This window comes from Diuraphis noxia, unplaced genomic scaffold, assembly GCF_037042655.1.
Source record: "Diuraphis noxia isolate RWA-SAM2 unplaced genomic scaffold, SU_Dnox_SAM2 contig0002, whole genome shotgun sequence".
Taxonomy (NCBI): Eukaryota; Metazoa; Arthropoda; class Insecta; order Hemiptera; family Aphididae; genus Diuraphis; species Diuraphis noxia.
In genome coordinates, this window is record NW_028301712.1 from 67,578,500 (window position 1) to 67,596,907 (window position 18,408).

Here is an 18,408-nt window from a genome sequence, read left to right on the forward strand (position 1 = left end):
TTTAATATTTATGTATTCATTTTTAAAACCCAAAAAATTCTAACCGTATTTGATTAATCCCTCAGTAGTTTGTTTTACTTATTATACTTTTCTAGAGATTTAAATATATTTAATTCAAATTACCTTTGTACTTAAAAGTTACTACAATAGTAACAAAACGGATGTCTTAGCATTATGATAAAATTACATAACAAATTAATTTTTTGTCCTATCATTTTTATCTTATGCATACATTATATACTATATATATATATATATATATATAATAACTTTAAATTACAATGTATAAATTTAAATTATATTAAGTATATAATTTTAATATTTATATTTAAATAAAACGATAATATGATAAAAGAAGTTGATATTTGTCAATGTAGTATATAGGTACCTACTTCTAATGTACGCACTACACACGCATAAATGCATACTCAAAATGTAATTCATTGCTTATTCAGACAGGTTTAAGAGTATAATTGGCCAATTCAGTTGCTAACTTACTGAATAAATAACATAAAACTATGATTATTTAATAAAGTTGAAAATTATTAATTGCTTCGAAAGATAGAATACAAAATTTCTTATATAGATTAATTATTTTATTTCCAATTGTTAAAAAAAAATGTTAAAACTAGATTAGTGGAAATTAGTGAAATTTCCTCCCATACTGTATAGCATAAAAATATTTATTTAAATAATTAAAGCTACACAAGCTTATAATACTCGTATTTATGAAAAAAAACACATTTTCAAACAATTGTATTATGTAATTTTACATGCTGTTAAGTACATACATATATTATAAGTAATGATTATTATTTTTACATAATTATACAAACTTCTAAACCATCATCAATTAATTTCTGTATAAATCACGGCCTTCTGTTTGAAATAATATTATAAATATAGTAATAATATTATGTTTATTGAATAAAAATAAAGTTTTTAAAACACTAAACTATAATTAATATGAATTATAATTACACTAAAAAAATCAGAGTAGATTGTCTCATCTTAAAAGTGTTATTTATTGATAGTTCAGTACATTTTTTAATTTTAAAGTTTAGGAGATCACAATAACATTAACATATTATATTTTATACTGAACATCTTATATCAGCTGTCATACACCTCAGATAAGTCTAATTTCCTATATCTACGTATTATTTAAAATAACGTAATTATGTCACCCAAAAGTGATTCGGTTAATAAAATGCAAGTCTGGGCATTAACTATAGTCAAAAGGTTAAAGTTAAGTTACATTGTACTTTTTTTTTCAAATTTAACTTCAAACTTACCAAATTATTTTTATCAATTTATTTTTTATGACAGAAATATGATATCTTATAATAAACATTTGATCATAGTTCTGTGGTTTAATTGACAATTTGTACGTCTTCGGTGTATAAGTAAAATATTAATGCTCTGTCGGGCAATCGATTATCAATCGACTGTATAACTTAGAGTAAATTTAGAGTCGTTAGTCAGTAGATCATGTCGACGAAGAGTTGTCGGAAACTCGGATGACTCACGTCTAGAATCGTATAAGTTGTTTTGAAGATTTGCGATAATTTTGCGTTAAATTATTTGGCTTAAATTTTTGAGTTCGTATTAATTTGTTGATCATTAGAATATTATTGGCATACAGCCTTAAATAACTACCTAAAATTTGCAGTACAATACTTTTTTTACCCTACGATGATGGCAATGATATAATATAATAATTTCCTTTCGCTTTATTTTACGTATTTATTTACTTTTCATTAGATGCCCTTTGTTATTTGATGACGGTACTCCAGTAAACATAACGAAACCCGCATTAGATATACAATTTAATCTGTGTTTTATGTTTGTTGTGCGTTTCATGGAAGTTGTGGAAACCATTCGTTCTGTTGAATTTTTGAAAAATTTAGTATGCATTATGCACTTACCACTTGATTTTTCTTATACATTTATACGGGATCATTTACATAATATATACATATTAGTATAATACACAAATCCTCGATGCTGTAGATATTATACTGTAATATGAATTAGAAACATCCATGTATAAATGTTATGACTTATGAAATGTAATCGATTGTCTTTGATACTATTCGTTCTTATTATAAATGCACCGTAAAGGCGTAAAAGTCATATTTATTATGTAGGTATTTATTTCCGATAAACTTACCAAAAACTTTATGTGATATAGATAATATACTTCAAACTATGTTAATGCAAAAACTAGAAAGCCTCGATATTAAAGACAGTGACCAACTCGGAGATCGTTTTCTATTGGCAAGCTGTTATCATTGATCATGGACGCTAATAATCGTCCAAATATTTATACTTTATATATTACTTTGAGTTTATTTGTTAAAAATTTGAAATCGTTCAATATTAATCGAAAAGTAAGTACCTACCACTTTGTTATACTTTCAAGTACTATACCTAATACTGTTTTAATGTAGAACTGAATTAGTATTATGATATTGCATTATATTGTAAAGTATTCTTAATTTTGAACTTTTAGCATTATAATATACATATTGTTGTGCATCAATCATGAAGTATTAAATCGAAATTGGCGGAAATGGTCTAATTTTAATTTTTGCATTTTAAAATTATTATGTCGATAATATATGTCAATAAAATATATTTATTTGATATTCAAATATTCATTTTAGATAGCTTATCCAATTTGAGTTGCATACTTTCAATAAAAATATGTTAAAACATAAAAATCTAGTCCTAGGTAACCAATGTTATGAAAACCTATTACATCCTTATTCATAATAGCAATGAAGAACAATATACGTATTATGTTGGTGAATACATTATAAAATTATAAACATATACTAACATCAATTACGTCAATTTAATGTTTATCAAAAAAAACATTAATTTATCATGATTATTTATACATTTTAAGTTAATAGTGTATTCCAAATAATTTTAATCGGCTTATTGATTTTATTTGACACTGATTTTAATTGGAAAAAAAGTATTTTATTGGAAAGTGTTCAATAGAATAAAGTAGTTTTTAAAATGCACTTGAATACTTTTTAATAAACTGTATTTAAAATATGTACATATTCAATACTTGTAGAAGTATTTGAATACCAATACCTAGTCAAACACTTTACAATACTAGGTATAACAAGGTCATGAGCTAAAATATACAAATGGCTTTAACTGAAGTGTTTAAAATAGTTTAAATTTAAAAAAGATGGTAAACATTAGAACGATTAATGGCTGCTATCACACCTGTTGGCCGCTCTTTTTAATATCGAGGATCTCTAGCACAAGCTAAGTAGATTTCACATTGCTCCGTGAACCATGATTTCCAGAAAAAAAAAATTCAGCGCTGTGATTGGCTGAATCTAGCAGTTAGTAAGCAGTATTGCGGTAACTGCAATGTTACCATAATGTATTTCGTATACTAGGGAGTGGAGTCCAATACTATTCATGGCCCATGGGCCATGGTTTATTTTATAACAGTCACCACTAACCATTTACTTTTATCAAGACATTTTTCTAATAGACCTGCTCTCTTCACGTTTCTACCGTGTCAAGATAGGTGGCGCTTTTCGGTTATTCAGTTACTCTGATACAGTACAATATATATATATATATAATATGTATACTAAACGGGCTATGTCAGATGTGACAACCAATATATTTGGTAAAGCATAGGCCGGGCTATGAGTAAAAGTTCTATGAACAATACGAACACTTGAATCACTTCATCGTAATTAAAAATAACTGTAAATCAACGTTTTATATCAGTTCAAGTTATCACGGTGCAATGCGAAGTCGCCTTAAAATCACAACAAAACACTGAAGTGAGTACCATCTATAGACAATAATCTAACTTAACTTAAAAATAAAATAATCGATTGTTATGATTTATGAATTGTATTAGGCGTATCGTGTATAAAAACGTTTATTTCCCTATTATCTGATATAACTGAAGCCAACTTACTATACTCTATTAGTGATGTATTATAGACAATAAATTTAAAAGGTTTTTAAATATTCATCTTTAGGTTTTAATTTATAGGTATTCCAATCTAATAATAAATATAATATGATAAATAAATTGTATAATATACATAAAACCACGCCGTATAAATAGCTGGTGACAATATTATTTTTTCGCATAACTTATGATTTGTCAAAACATTTTTCAATACAAAATATATATTGTTAAATTTGTAATGACATATTTAGTGTTAAAAAAAAAAATTATATCACGCACTTTACGCATAAAAAATTAGGTATGATTATAATTGTTTATTGATGTAAATATTATTATTATTATTATCATAACCTCGTATTGATTACGTTGTTCCTTTCATTATTTGCATTCTATAATTATATTCAGAACCAGTATTTCTATAATAAGGGTTAATAAACGTTAACACCCGCGTTCACTTAACAATATTTACGTTACAAAAACATTTAGAAATTTGTTATAAATTATAATATAATTTGAATTATTCTGTTATACCTACAGAAAAAAAGGTTAAAAAATCATTCCCAAGAGCTTGACACACGACTTGTTAATTTTCCTATCGTACATGATTTAAGTCATCCAGCCATAACGAACCATCGTCCAACTTATTTTATTCATATTGACCACACGTGTCACGTGACATAATATAATATTTTGTTTTCATACATCCAACGTTATAATACACACAGTATACGTATCATGCATTATAATTTATAACACACTATAAAACATATGAATAAAAATATAAATTGATGTACGTAATGTATATTTTATATTATAGAGGTAGGTAATATATTATAAACCTATATACTCTAGTTTAGTATCTATTATCATTATAATATCAAACTGAATAAACATTACTGTGGTGAATATTTTAATATCTATTATGTAATAAAATTCTGTTGTATGAAAATATGAAATAAAAAAGTATTTTATAGTAAGATTTGTTTAAATGTACAGTATATACCTATAATAGGTTTAAACATTATTTTCAACATTTAATCAAATTCCTGATAAAAATCAATAATCCATATTGAAGACAATAGGTTTTCCTTTTATACAACATATTTTTTCATAATATATAAGTATAATAGATTTAGAAATTTAATATATTTGTGGATTATAGGTGTATGTGGTAATACGTCTTGTTGTTAAACGGTAATCACATATTTACTGAGGCATATAAAAATATTATATCTTATTTTAATGTGCATGCCCTATACTTTAATCTTACACAACTTAACCATCATACATCATACATCGGTATGTGATTTTCACCACCGACGTCAACATTATTGAATTATTTATTATTTTATTATTTATAAATATATTTCTTTGTATCAACAACACTGTAAAGGTCAAATATAAATAGGAGAATTTAATAAAATACGCCTTCATCACATCACAGCGAACATTTTGTTCAGTTGCAGGCTACTCATAATGCTCAGTGCAGATGACATTCATTCATTAGTATTATAATTGTATTTGTCGTATATTTGTTTACGTTTATGGTTTTCTACTTGCCTGTTCCATTTCTTCTCTCTCTCTCTCTCTTTGTCAATTCCAGATCGATCTATTTCAACCATGGCGTCGTCAGTGGCGGGGTTTGACATGTTTATTAAAGCACGCATACGACACGTTTTCTCCAAGGTCGTTTTCCACCAGAAACTCATTAAAAGGAATTTTATTAGTAGCTGCTATACACCCGCCTGTGCCTCATTGTCGTATATATTCTTTGCAGAGAATCCTTGGCTAAAGTATGGCGCCGACCATCGAAATGTGTCTGACGTCGATCTGTTCAGAGTTAATCAACTCTTGCGACGGCGTCACATGAAATTATTTTACTCCTCAATTTTAGCCAATAGCGTGTTTAAATTTCATTTATTGAACTTCTATATAATAATAAAAAAAATTATTAAAATAACGGCGCCACGTCGTCAGCACGTAGCTTATAACGACTGCTTTGTACAAACATTAGTAATTAACAGTACATAATAGGTACAGTGGTGATTTTAATAATACGGATAAGACATTTTTTTAAATTCTAAAAAGTAACCAAAAAGTTAATAACTATATTATGAAATGCATAATTGTTTTAATGCGACTCAAGGTTGTGCATTTAAAAAATAAGGGTTTTTCGCAGATAAAGTCTAAAGTACAAATTATAACTGTAAAATCACTAGACATTAAGACATGAATTTTTGACCCAGCTTAAAATTTAATGCATAGGAAATCATTTTTGTACTTGTATCAATGTATGCGTTATATTATGAATGAATACATAACATTTATATCTAGATACAGTTTCTAAAAAATATTAAAATAATAGTAATGTTTTTAAGTATCAAATGATATAGACTAAATAACCGAGGTACATTTATACATTTATTCATTTTTTTAGCATCGTAATGTATAATTTTTATTCTTTATTTTAAATTTCAGAACGCTATGTTTGATGAAAGCAGTGTGGCTAACGTGACAAACGTGATAAACCAAACGTCCAAGGCCATTGTAGAGTCAGTTATGAGTACGACGATGATAAATGACGGGCCGTTGGTTGACAGTGATGTCGTATCACCAGTAACGTTGAGCATGGAATGGAGTAGGGTGGCCAGGCTGTTGATCATGATTGGCCTGTCCGTCATCGGTAGCATCGGTAACGTGTACATGATTAGCTCGGTAATGATCGAGGACCATCTCAACAAAAGGGGTGAGTATCAAATTGTGAACGATCGATATTATAACGCATACCTAATATTATAGGTGATGATTGTTTTTTGAGATAAACTGCACAGGCTGATATTTTTAAACATGAATCGGTGATTCATGATTCGATGTTTGGCTTATATATCTTGTATTTACGTTTTTTAAATAGTTGTTTAAAAATATTCTAACAAAAGTAAACCCTAAACATTGTGAAACAATCAATAAAAATAATATTGGTTGAACAACAAAGAGTGTTAGCCGTTAGAAATATTCTCTTCCTCGTGAATTCATGATACTCAATAATCAATCTACAACAAAATATAAAATCAAGAATATGATGTCGGTAATAGATTGTATTTAGTAATATAAATTTTAAAATTTTTTGAATAACTACAATTATACAAATTAGAATATTCGAATTACTATTAAATAAAATCAGATTCGTGTTTATACTTAAGATAATCTCAAGCAAATATTTGTTTTCTCACTCAGACTCTATAATTCAGTTATTTGTATTACTCAATACTCTAAATATATTTTGAATTCTGTTAGTGGGACATAATAAAATTAAACTATTGTACCAAAAACTCCTATAACTTGTAATTTTTTAACTCTTATATTTTGCAAATGCTCAACAACTTAACTTTTATGTACACGCCGTTTTTGTGGACACACGGTATTTATGTGTACCTACCTATTATATATATATATATATTGTTCTAAATACACATAATATTATGGAACGATGCCCGTGATTCTGTAGCAGTCTATATGGCGACATCGTCCGATGCCAAGGTGGACATTCGTCTCGACTACCAGGTGTTGATTGTTATAATATATTATTAATATTAATATTGTGCGATGTCGATCAAAGTTTTGTACTCTGTATAGACGTGATACGTGTATTATCAATAAACGCTTATATTCTTGTCAGTCGCTTTGTCAACGTTATGCGTGTGTACACGATGTTTTGTATATTGGCGATATGTATAACAATCGCAAAGCCTGATCAATTTTCGCAAGCACCAATGGACGGGCTTGCTTTATTCAGACGGATTTGCTAAACGTGATTTAGGTATTCAGACGAAATTTATAGATACCTTGACAGTCATCGATCGTTAATTTACCCGTGTAAGTAATAGCCGAGACGTGTGTATAGGATAAAATATTTAATGTTCGCTTAATGTTTCGCCATGGACGAAATTTTACTGCAGCGCAGTATATTGCCTTTTTTCTATAATACATTGTACAGACCGGCCTGGTCACTATACTCAATAATTTATTATTATCAATAACGGTTTAGATAGGTATTTATACAATAAATTATATCGACGGGGTAAAACCTCCGAATCGTTTTTCGACAATGGATCGTTTAAAATACCCATGTGCATATTATTTTGTTGTTTTATGTAATATAATAATATACTCGGGCGGTGGCGTGAGATAGAAGTGAATTAATTATGTTAAGCTGCAGAATGCTTTTTTAAAACGCATCGTTTCTTTTTTTCGTTTAGTATTACCTTCTACACGGGTATAGAAGAGCAATTTCTCACCGTGCCTATATAGCCGCTATGTACAATAAAATTATAAGTACAAGATAAACTTATGCCACAACTCAAATGTCACAAGTTTTATTATTAACGGATTTCTGAATTTCGTATTGCTGTACCTATTATCAAACTTTTATAAATTTAAAATTTATTATAATATTATATAATTATAATTTTTTTACTCCATAAAATATCAATTATCATTAATTATATAAAATGCTCACTTGGGAAAACCATCATGCACAAACTCGTTACAAAATTCCTTGTAAAAAAAAACCGATAAATTCGATCGAGAAAAATGACATTTTATTGAAAACATTTGAGAAGTATCCGGAGATATATACCGGTAAGTTGTCGAGTATCTATATATTCAATATTTAGATACCTACCAGCTTTACTTGAAATGCATCATAAAAGCGCAACGATACTTATGATATCTAATAAATATAATATAATATTTCATTATCTAGCATCTAGATACAAAGCTCCAGGTATCTAGTTAGTAGTAGGTACTAGGTATAGTATCTTTTATCCGGTCCTTAGGGTATTTGAATAAAGGTTTTCTTGAACAGCAATACAGCATGTCCGGAGTCCGGATATACTGTGTGGCGTACGGCATACTGGGGATTATATCTGAACGACCTGTGGGAATTATATTTATGCGTAGGTATGTATACACATTATTATACGTTTATATATATAAAATACACGTATGGTTGTAACGAGACTTATTATATACGTATATATTTATATGACGCACCGAGCTCGGTCTTTAACACGTCGTTATATTATTTTACTACATATATATACATATATACGATCGGTGTTGGCTAGCTGATATTTATAAGCTGTTGATGGTCTAAAATATAATGCCGTCTAATGCTCTTATCGAAATGATGACCACCCAGGTAACCAGGTGGTGTTTTAAAGGTATTTTATGTCGTTCAGGGGTAAACTTCCTTTTTGAATAGTGCACGTGATATATAAAATAATAATGGTAAAATTATTATTATAAACCTTCAGGTTTCCAGCCGACTAAGCGGTGTTTTAATAAAAATTATTTTTTTCTATATTCTACGTGATGGTCCTGTTGCAGATCATCAGACTTTTTGCATGATCCTACTACGGACTACGGAATTAAATATAATATTTTAAAGCAATACGATTAGGATTATTTATAAACATGATTTTTTAATTTTTTATATTATTACAACCTCATTAAATCGAAAGTTTCCGGAAATCTGGTAATCTGAAGATACCTACAAGTCATATACAATAAGTAAATTATTGGCAATTAATAAATTCGTAGACTCGAAAAAAAGGAAAGTATTCCATAAGTGGCAACTTAAGGGTTGGTATATGTATATAAAGTGTAACAGGACTATTTAACAAATTGCCATTACAAATATTTCTATATTTGTCAAATAATAGGTATCGTTATACTTACACCCTGTATATAAATAAAATAACTGTTATGGTAGGTATATCCTAATATAACCTAATATCTATGACTCATTCAATAATAATAAAGTTTTGTATTTAAATGATATCACAATTTTAGTATCTTATAAATGTTGTCAATCTAAATATTCTTTAAAAACTGAATATTCACGAGATAATCAAATACCACTATAATAGGTAGGTAGTATATATATTTAAAATGACCCACTAGCCACATTTACATAAAAAAAAATAAGCTCGAGCTCATCAAAAGTCAACTGAGTCAAGACAAGGGTAAAATATTATGTTAAACCAAAATAAATTTATGTATTCTTTAGTACTATGGAAATAACTTTTGAACTTAAATTTATGTATACTAGTACGTATGAATTTATATGTACCTAATGACCTAGTAATGTTATAATATTTGTTTAGTCTAATTGTCTAACTCCATTGTTTACAAACAGTTTTTAAAGTTTTTGTGAAGTGTTCTTTACTTCTATTTTTCTGTTTTTCGTGCACACGAGCGTATACACACTTAACATTGGTTTGATAATTTGTTTCGTTAGTTCTCCAAGGTAGATATTATGTCAATTGCAATCAAACCATAAAATAAATCAATGTATGTCCTCATTTCTAAATGACTACAGCAAAAATAATTCAGTCGAGGAAATAAACTTTGAATTGGTATATCTAAAGAAACTTGTGCCGTTCCATTTAAGCCCGTGAGCTAGGTATAACAAGTCATTGCATTCGAGCAATAAATAACTTCTAACTACAGAAGACAGACGAGCACACATCGTATTCGTTTTGATTTAGGTACTGAGCCGTATGATTGAAATAACTACACATTTATTGTACATCACTCGTTGGTCATATATATATATACACATTATAAACACAAACATTATACATACATGCGTTTATGTAGCAGCATTTATATAGTAGGTAACGCACGTAGGTACGTACATGATAGCATACAGAATTTCAAGTTACACATGCGTATACCAGTGAATGTTTATATAGCTATTAAAAAAGTAAAATATTTAACTTCCTGAAGCGGCCATAATATATTTTATGTGCAACACGCGTGACGTTTTTATACCAAAAACGTATGTATAGGTACCTACATAAGAAATCCAATCATACCTGTTATTGCCTATATATATCGTCTATCACCGTTTAGACAATCATAACTACGATGTCATGAACGTATATATTATAATAAAAATATGATATTAAATGTTATTGTTATTATAATATATTATATCCCAGGCGCAGATCCAGGAATATTTTTCTGGGTGGGCCCATAAATTTAACCAAAAAAGATAATACAGTAAAATTAAGATTTAATCAAGAATAATTTTCATTTAGTTATAAAAATTTAAATAAATAGTCCAGTACTAATAATAGCTAAAAAAAATTTATTGAGTTACATGGAAAAATACGTCCATGAAGTTGGCCCTTATTCTTATTTAAAACAAGTTAAAAAATGTTGCAAGTAATTAGCAAGTCCAATCCCAGAATTTGCAGTCAATAATAAACTAATTATTAGGGGTGGAAGCAAAGAAGCGTTAACTTCGCGCAGCCCTTACTTGTTATCCGAAACATTCGAAACCAGCGTCAAAACACTCGTTATAATTAGCAAGAATTTGCAAGTCCACTCCCGAAATTTGCAAATCATAAACCTCAACCCTATGAATTTTCAAGGTTTTTACGCAGCCTAGGGTAAAATATTTTTAAATGCATTCTTAGTTATTATTGATAAACAGCTATCTTATACTTAGAATAGACTATACGCAATAAAACAATGAAAACTATACTTTCACATTTATTCTTAACACTCACTAGTTTACTTTTAAAATAATTTAATATACTTAGTGAAATTTATTTACAACTTTTTCTGTTTAACATAAACTTTATAATATTTTTGGAATGGGATAAGTCAATAAAATTTTTATTCTACTAAATTGTAAAATAATAATGTTTATATATTATATTTGATAATTTTTTCGTGCAATATAGGTATTGCTGCTTTAGTTGTACTAAAGATGTTAAACGCATATACCTAATATGTATACTAACACGATGGAGACATGTGTAGAATAGGTAAAATTTTGGGAGGGATCAAGATAAAAAAAAATTCTCAAATTTAAGATACTAAAGTTGTTATCTATATAATTTGCGTTGTTAATTATTTAATATTTTTTGTTCACATAAAATGTTGTGTTTTACGTTAAGTTTTAAGTTGTTGAACATGAAAATACCATTTTTTTTTTATTATTGTTGGATATGGTTATGTTTAAATTTCAAACCTTAAAACATTTTTTGTAATAATCAAACTATATTTTTTAACCAGTGTTTCCACTATCTCTGGGCTCTGAGTTATAGCCTGATACTAAAGATGTAAAAGTGATCCAATTTTATACATTTTAACACTAATAAATATTTATTTACCGCAATAGGTATATCATATTTAGATAAAATTAGGTTAATCATACGGACAATTGCTTGTTATTAATAATAACTTATTATAAAAGGTACCTATAGATATAATGTTGTTTTGTTATACTCCCCATGCACGATTAGTACATAATATATAATATATTTGATAAAATCAATTTTAAAACTTATAGTAAAAGTTCTAAAATAACAACTTGAATGCCAATATTCAAAATGTAAATTATTGTTTTTGAAAATTTTGGGTGGGCCCGGGCCCACCCGGCCCACCCTCTGGATCCGCGCCTGTTATATCTGCGTCTTGAAGTCGAAACAGCATCTGCAACGCTGTGCCACAGCGGTGTTCCTCTGTCGTCAGATCGCTGATATATTATAGCTTTGGGTTACACTTCTGGGTCTGCGATTCAACTTTTTTTGCACGTCTGCCACCGTCGTATATAGCAGTGCACTCCAGCCGGGGACTTCAGTCGGCCCCGCGGGTCTTACGAGTCTCAAAATTGAGAGCGTGCGTCATCTGTTATTTATCGTATAATAATATTAATTATTATATTATATTGCTGTATTATTGTGTGTAGTACAGTGGTTTACACATGAGTGAGGTTCAAACTCCTCCCCCTCCTTGGTATTTTTTTTTTTTTACTTTATGTATAGATGTATAAAAATTAATAGTGTTAACTATTAATAAAATGTTAAAATAATTTCAAAACATTTTGAAATATATATTCATTTGTATATAATTTGTTTTACGTAAACCACTCATATTGTAGATGTCTATGTGTACACCACTAGTGCTTCATTTTAGTGTCCTTGGGATCACGATGTCCTGACCCAGTGTCGACTGTTGGACATCGTATATTGCGAAAAGTTTCGAAAAGGGATGCAGTGCAGTAAAGACACGTCGGAGGTTCGAGTATACAATGGATGTTGTGCGTGGAAAAACGTGTGACCCGAATGCATCATTGCACACTCTGCACGTCATTTGCGATGAAAAATGTATAAACATGACCTAAACTTTGGATACCTCTGTGTGCACTGCAAAAACTGAAGCCACGATTTATGTATATAGTTGTATAATCCACATGGGACCACAATATCATAATATCATATACGACAAGGTCTTTCTCTCTTCCGTCCAAACTATTGTATATGACGCGTACATAATATAAACAAATTTTATTTAATGCGAGTCTATATGTTTGTACTTTATATTATTATTCATTCGGTCCGCTGTTTCCACGTTGTGAGTTTTTTTTTTATGAAATAATCAGCTATAATATTATGATAAGACTATATTAACACAATTATTAGACACTTGCGTTTACTGTTAACGCAATTTATTTCTGAAAATTAATAATATACCTATTATCCACTCTCCAATCACCACGCCTACTTCTATTAGATTATTATATTAACAGACCCTCCTCTACTGTCGGTTCTAAATCGAAAAAAAAAAGATTATTATATAATCATGATTTATGTACAATATACTTCCCGCAGCGTATAATATTCTCTCGTAGACCTCGTTTTATTTTCAACACAGTTAGGTACTTTGCAGCACTCTCCAGCTCAGTTAAAGTTTAAATGTTAGACACTCTTCATTTATACCTACACGAAATCTCCGTTTTTATATATCTAGAAGGTACACGCGGGTTGTTATAATATATTCATTAATACAATATATTCACTTACAAATATATGATGACGTTGTATCATCGCTAATTCATCTCTAACAATTATAGTAAGTATCTATATAAGAAAAAATTAAAAAAGCTGATAAATCGTGGATGCCACTCTGCTGTACAATAGTTACAAGTGGGTTACAGTAATGGATAGAATTAAATTTAAATCCAACGATATTATATCATTGTATAGGTACGAAAAACGTTTCTGAGTGGAGACGGTTTATCTGTGAAGGATATATTATAGATTATTAAAAATTTTCAAATTTTAGATTTAAAAAATTTTTTGTTATGAATTTCTAGTTTAAAATAATTTGCGAATTTTCGTGATTATTTTACATATGTTGTCAAAATTCAAACTTTGAATAGTAAAAAAAAAATGATGACTATGCATTTCTTTTATTTTTCAACTGCTGTTGTAAAAATATGTTAGGGGCCTTGAAATAAATTTTCAACCTTTTCTATCCAACAAATACATTTTTATCGATATTAATTTATAAAAAACTAAATTTTTTACTTTTGACCCCCAAAGTATCAACTAGATTCATTTTCTGATCGAAATTAAATCGAAAATCAAATCACTTTTACTGTCCCAAAACATGATGACAGACACAAAAAAAAATTTAAAAAAAAAACACATCATGGTAAAATCAATACATTCCTCGCTACGCTCAGAATCTAAAATAGTTAACAATAGTCATAACAATATTAACCTTAATAATTCTTTTTCTTATCGAACTATATAGATTTAATTTTTTTGCCTATGAAATTCAATGTTGAGCGTTGGCTATAGGAAAAAAGTACATAAAATTATATTAGGAAAATACAGTTTTTACTTTTTAATAGTCCTTTTTATTATTCCAGCCTATCAAAAAGGATAATCTTATAAATTATAATCAACAGAAAATATCTATAAGACTATAACCACCTAATATGATATTATAATACATTTATTAGTTAATAAATTATTACCTTTGTTTATTCCTGGTAGCTATCTAAAATAAGCCAACCAGCTTAAATAAAGCTCAATATTTCAGAATTCAGATGCTATTATATTCGGATATGAAACAGAATAAATATATTTAATAAATAGATATTATATTTATATTACAACATGACAGACCGTCGTGTGAGGATTCAGCCTGGGAGGAATAACAATATGTTTAAGTAGGTATAACACGAACGCATGTACCCTGCAATCCCACATGAATACATATCATAATCTTCGCTAAGTTTTATAATATATAGTTAACCTGTGAAGAGAGGTGTAATAGATCGACATGGAAAACTTTTTTATCACCACCTATATACGAGGGACGTCCAGAAAGTAAGGTTACAACATATGTAAAAAATTGAAAAATGGATACCTATATTTAAATGAAATTTACAAAATAAGTGTCAAAACATGTCATTATTTCTCTACATAACCGCCATTAAGATCAATACATTTTTGAAGCCTAGGGACCAGTTTTTGTATACCCTCGTCGTATACCTTCCGCTCCACCTCCCGAAGCCAATTTTCGACAGCATCCTGGACCTCCTCGTCATTTGAAAATCGTTGTCCACCTAAAAACTCCTTCAATTTATTGAAAAGATGATAATCAGATGGTGCCAGGTCCGGGGAGTAGGGTTGGTGAGTCACAATATCCCACCCAAATGAAACAAGCAGGTCCTGAGTGAGAAGGGTGGTATGCGGTCTCGCGTTGTCATGAAGGGAGTGACACACCACGAGTCAGCATTCCTCTCCAGGTACGTTTCAACTTTTTGAGTGTCTCGCAGTATGCAGCTGCATTTATGGTGGTTCCTTTAGGCATAAAATCGACCAATAATAACCCTTTCCGGTCCCAAAAAACAGATGCCATGATCTTTCTCTCTGAAAATTGGACTTAGAATTTTTTGGTTGATGGTGAATGGGTATGGCGCCACTGTAGAGATTGCCTTTTTGATTCGGGAGTATAGTGACACACCCACGTTTCGTCACCAGTCACGATTGAGTCAAGAAAAGTTTCACCCTCGCTTTCATACCGGAATCGAATAACAGAGCGTATCTCACACCTACGGTAGGTGGAGCGATTGAAGGACGAACTGTTTGACACGTTTGGCTGTAAGTTTGGTCTTCGTTGCGTTGTCGTTAAATTTGATGTACGCATTATCATAAGTAGGTGGTACTCACAAAAAGTTTGATTTGTAAAAAAAAAAAATGAAGAAAAACAAGGTATAGGTATGTCTGTGTGTTTTATCTGACCTTTATAATGAGATGTAGGCACTACGACTTACCTATTGTTCAAATCTCTGCACATTTCTAAGACGCAGTTCATATCAGACATGAATACAAATTATGATAAACTTAAAAATAAAATACTCACCATTTTAAAACCAATAAATTTTTCCCTGGTTAATAACCGTCCCTTGCAACGGTCGTGACAAGTTTTAATCACTGAAGGACATTATGGCCATGCGAACATAAATAGAGCGTACCATACACCTTACAAGAAACCATTCCCTTAAATTCGTCACGGGGGTGGTGAAAACCATGATGACCCTGTCTTGCAAGCGAGTTTGAACGACATGGTTTTGGCTCTGGATAATACTTAATTAATATTATGCTATACCTAAAAGTAAAAGATATCGTTTTTGTCATAATCGTTGTGTCCGGACGAAATCGAACTATGTAGACTTTTGTTAAAATCAGTTAAAGTCTTTTCATAAACGTATCATTTATTCGGGTGTCAAGTGTTGCAGGATTTTTCGTGCATTTAAAAATTCGATCATTGGGAAATAATTTTAACAAACGTTTAAGTGTTAATAACCGTTATTGTTCGAGTTAACACGAGTATCGAGTAATTCAGAAAATCCAAAATATATTAAAAGAGTGATCATTCCAAAGATATGACGTCAACATTTACCAGCATAAATGTGTTAATAATTTATAATTAATTTTTACATTAATTTTTAAAAATCGAGCCATTGATTATAAATATTATATGCTACTCACTGTGGTACAAAAAAGGCTGCACTAAATTTACTAGCAACACCAGGATCGCTAACCAATTTCAGCGCAACGTTTTTTGTACCTCAATGAGCGATGTATAGTATTTATGGTAGAACTAATATATTCATATGAAATCTGTTATGTTTTTGTATATGATATATATATTATCACCTTTGGTACCTAAATATAGATAATGATTCTTTAAAATGCATAGTAACGAGCACCTATGATGTAGGTCATAATTATTTTTTACGTACCTACTTATGTACTTACTCATGAATAATATTCCGAATATTCGTTATCAAACATGTGACCCATCACACTGCACCACGCGCGTTCTCGTACGGCTGGCCAAACACTTTCAGTTTGCCTAACTATAATCATATTTTATTTCTTCAAGACTAGAAAAAAAATTTAAATTTCAAGAAATTAATGAAAATACAATTTTGAAACGTCAATATTTTCAAGAAAATAAAATCTACAAAATGGCTATCTTTAATTTTTTGGAAGTTATTAAATAAAAAATATATTTTTTTAAATTTTTTACCAAAAAATTAAAATAAATTAAAAATGAATTAGTTGTAGTTCTTGTCCTCGTGAGTCTAATTACAAAGCCAGAATTTTGATATCTCCATTATTTCGTGAAATATCGCAATGGGTAAATCCTTGCGAGACACTCCTCTGTATACGAGTATTATATAGAGCTAATTTTAATATTATAATACCTATTTCTGCGTTTCACATGTAGTACGTGCCGTATCCGTAGATATTAATGTATTATTTATACAAGATTACCTAAAACCATTGAATATAAACAAATCTAAAATTATTTCACCAATGAGAGGTTTTCCTCTGCAGTGGTGAGTTGGACCATTTACTCGATTTTTTGTAATAACTTTATTTAATGTAACTACATATTATAGCCTGTAAACTATATTAAATTTATATTTATATTTATATTATGATACAATAAGTTAAAATTACTACTAATTAAAATTCCAATTTGTTGATATTTATGACAAGGGTGGCTTTATAGATATAATAAATAATTATAACACGCATGTGGATTCAATCGCAAATGCGTTCAAACTTTCGAAAATAGATAATGATCGTCAAATATGTGTGACCGATTTTATATTAGTCGTGTCCAAGTGGATTATAAATTTTCATGTATAGAACTTTATGGTGATAATAGGTGGGTAAGCTATTATAATTTATAAGCTGCACTTCGTATCAGGCCAACTATACGAGAATTTTAGCGAAAAATGTTGCACTTGGAACGAAATGATGTTCTATATATTTCACACTACAACTATATTGCACAGGCGTTTTATAGCCGGCTGAAGATTCGGAGCTGTGGTTCTGAGAATAAAAAAAATTTCGCCGAATGTGGTAACTGAAGTTATTTCGTTATCATTAATTATGTTTTATGCTCGTACTATATAGCCCCATTTCAGCACACGCCTCATGATTTCGATAAAAAAAAAATATATATATATGTAATTAAATATAAAAGTGAATACAAACTGCAGTATTGTACCAGCGAATCACATGAAATTTTACCAATATATTATAAATGTC

The 18,408-nt window shown here is 29.4% G+C and overlaps 1 protein-coding gene across 6 annotated transcripts in view; it reads left to right on the top strand.

Annotated features, from left to right (window-relative positions):
- LOC107162522 (melatonin receptor type 1A-like) overlaps window positions 1-18,408 on the top strand; it is a 124,998-nt gene that overhangs the window by 86,694 nt on the left and 19,896 nt on the right. For 5 of the 6 annotated variants that reach the window (XM_089219195.1, XM_089219201.1, XM_089219200.1 and 2 more), the window contains one exon: window positions 6,443-6,710. In XM_089219195.1, the coding sequence (XP_089075321.1) occupies window positions 6,443-6,710 (268 nt within the window). Of the gene's footprint in view, window positions 1-3,668; window positions 3,828-6,442; window positions 6,711-18,408 lie in introns of those variants that run through there. The other variant, XM_089219199.1, reaches the window with a different exon arrangement.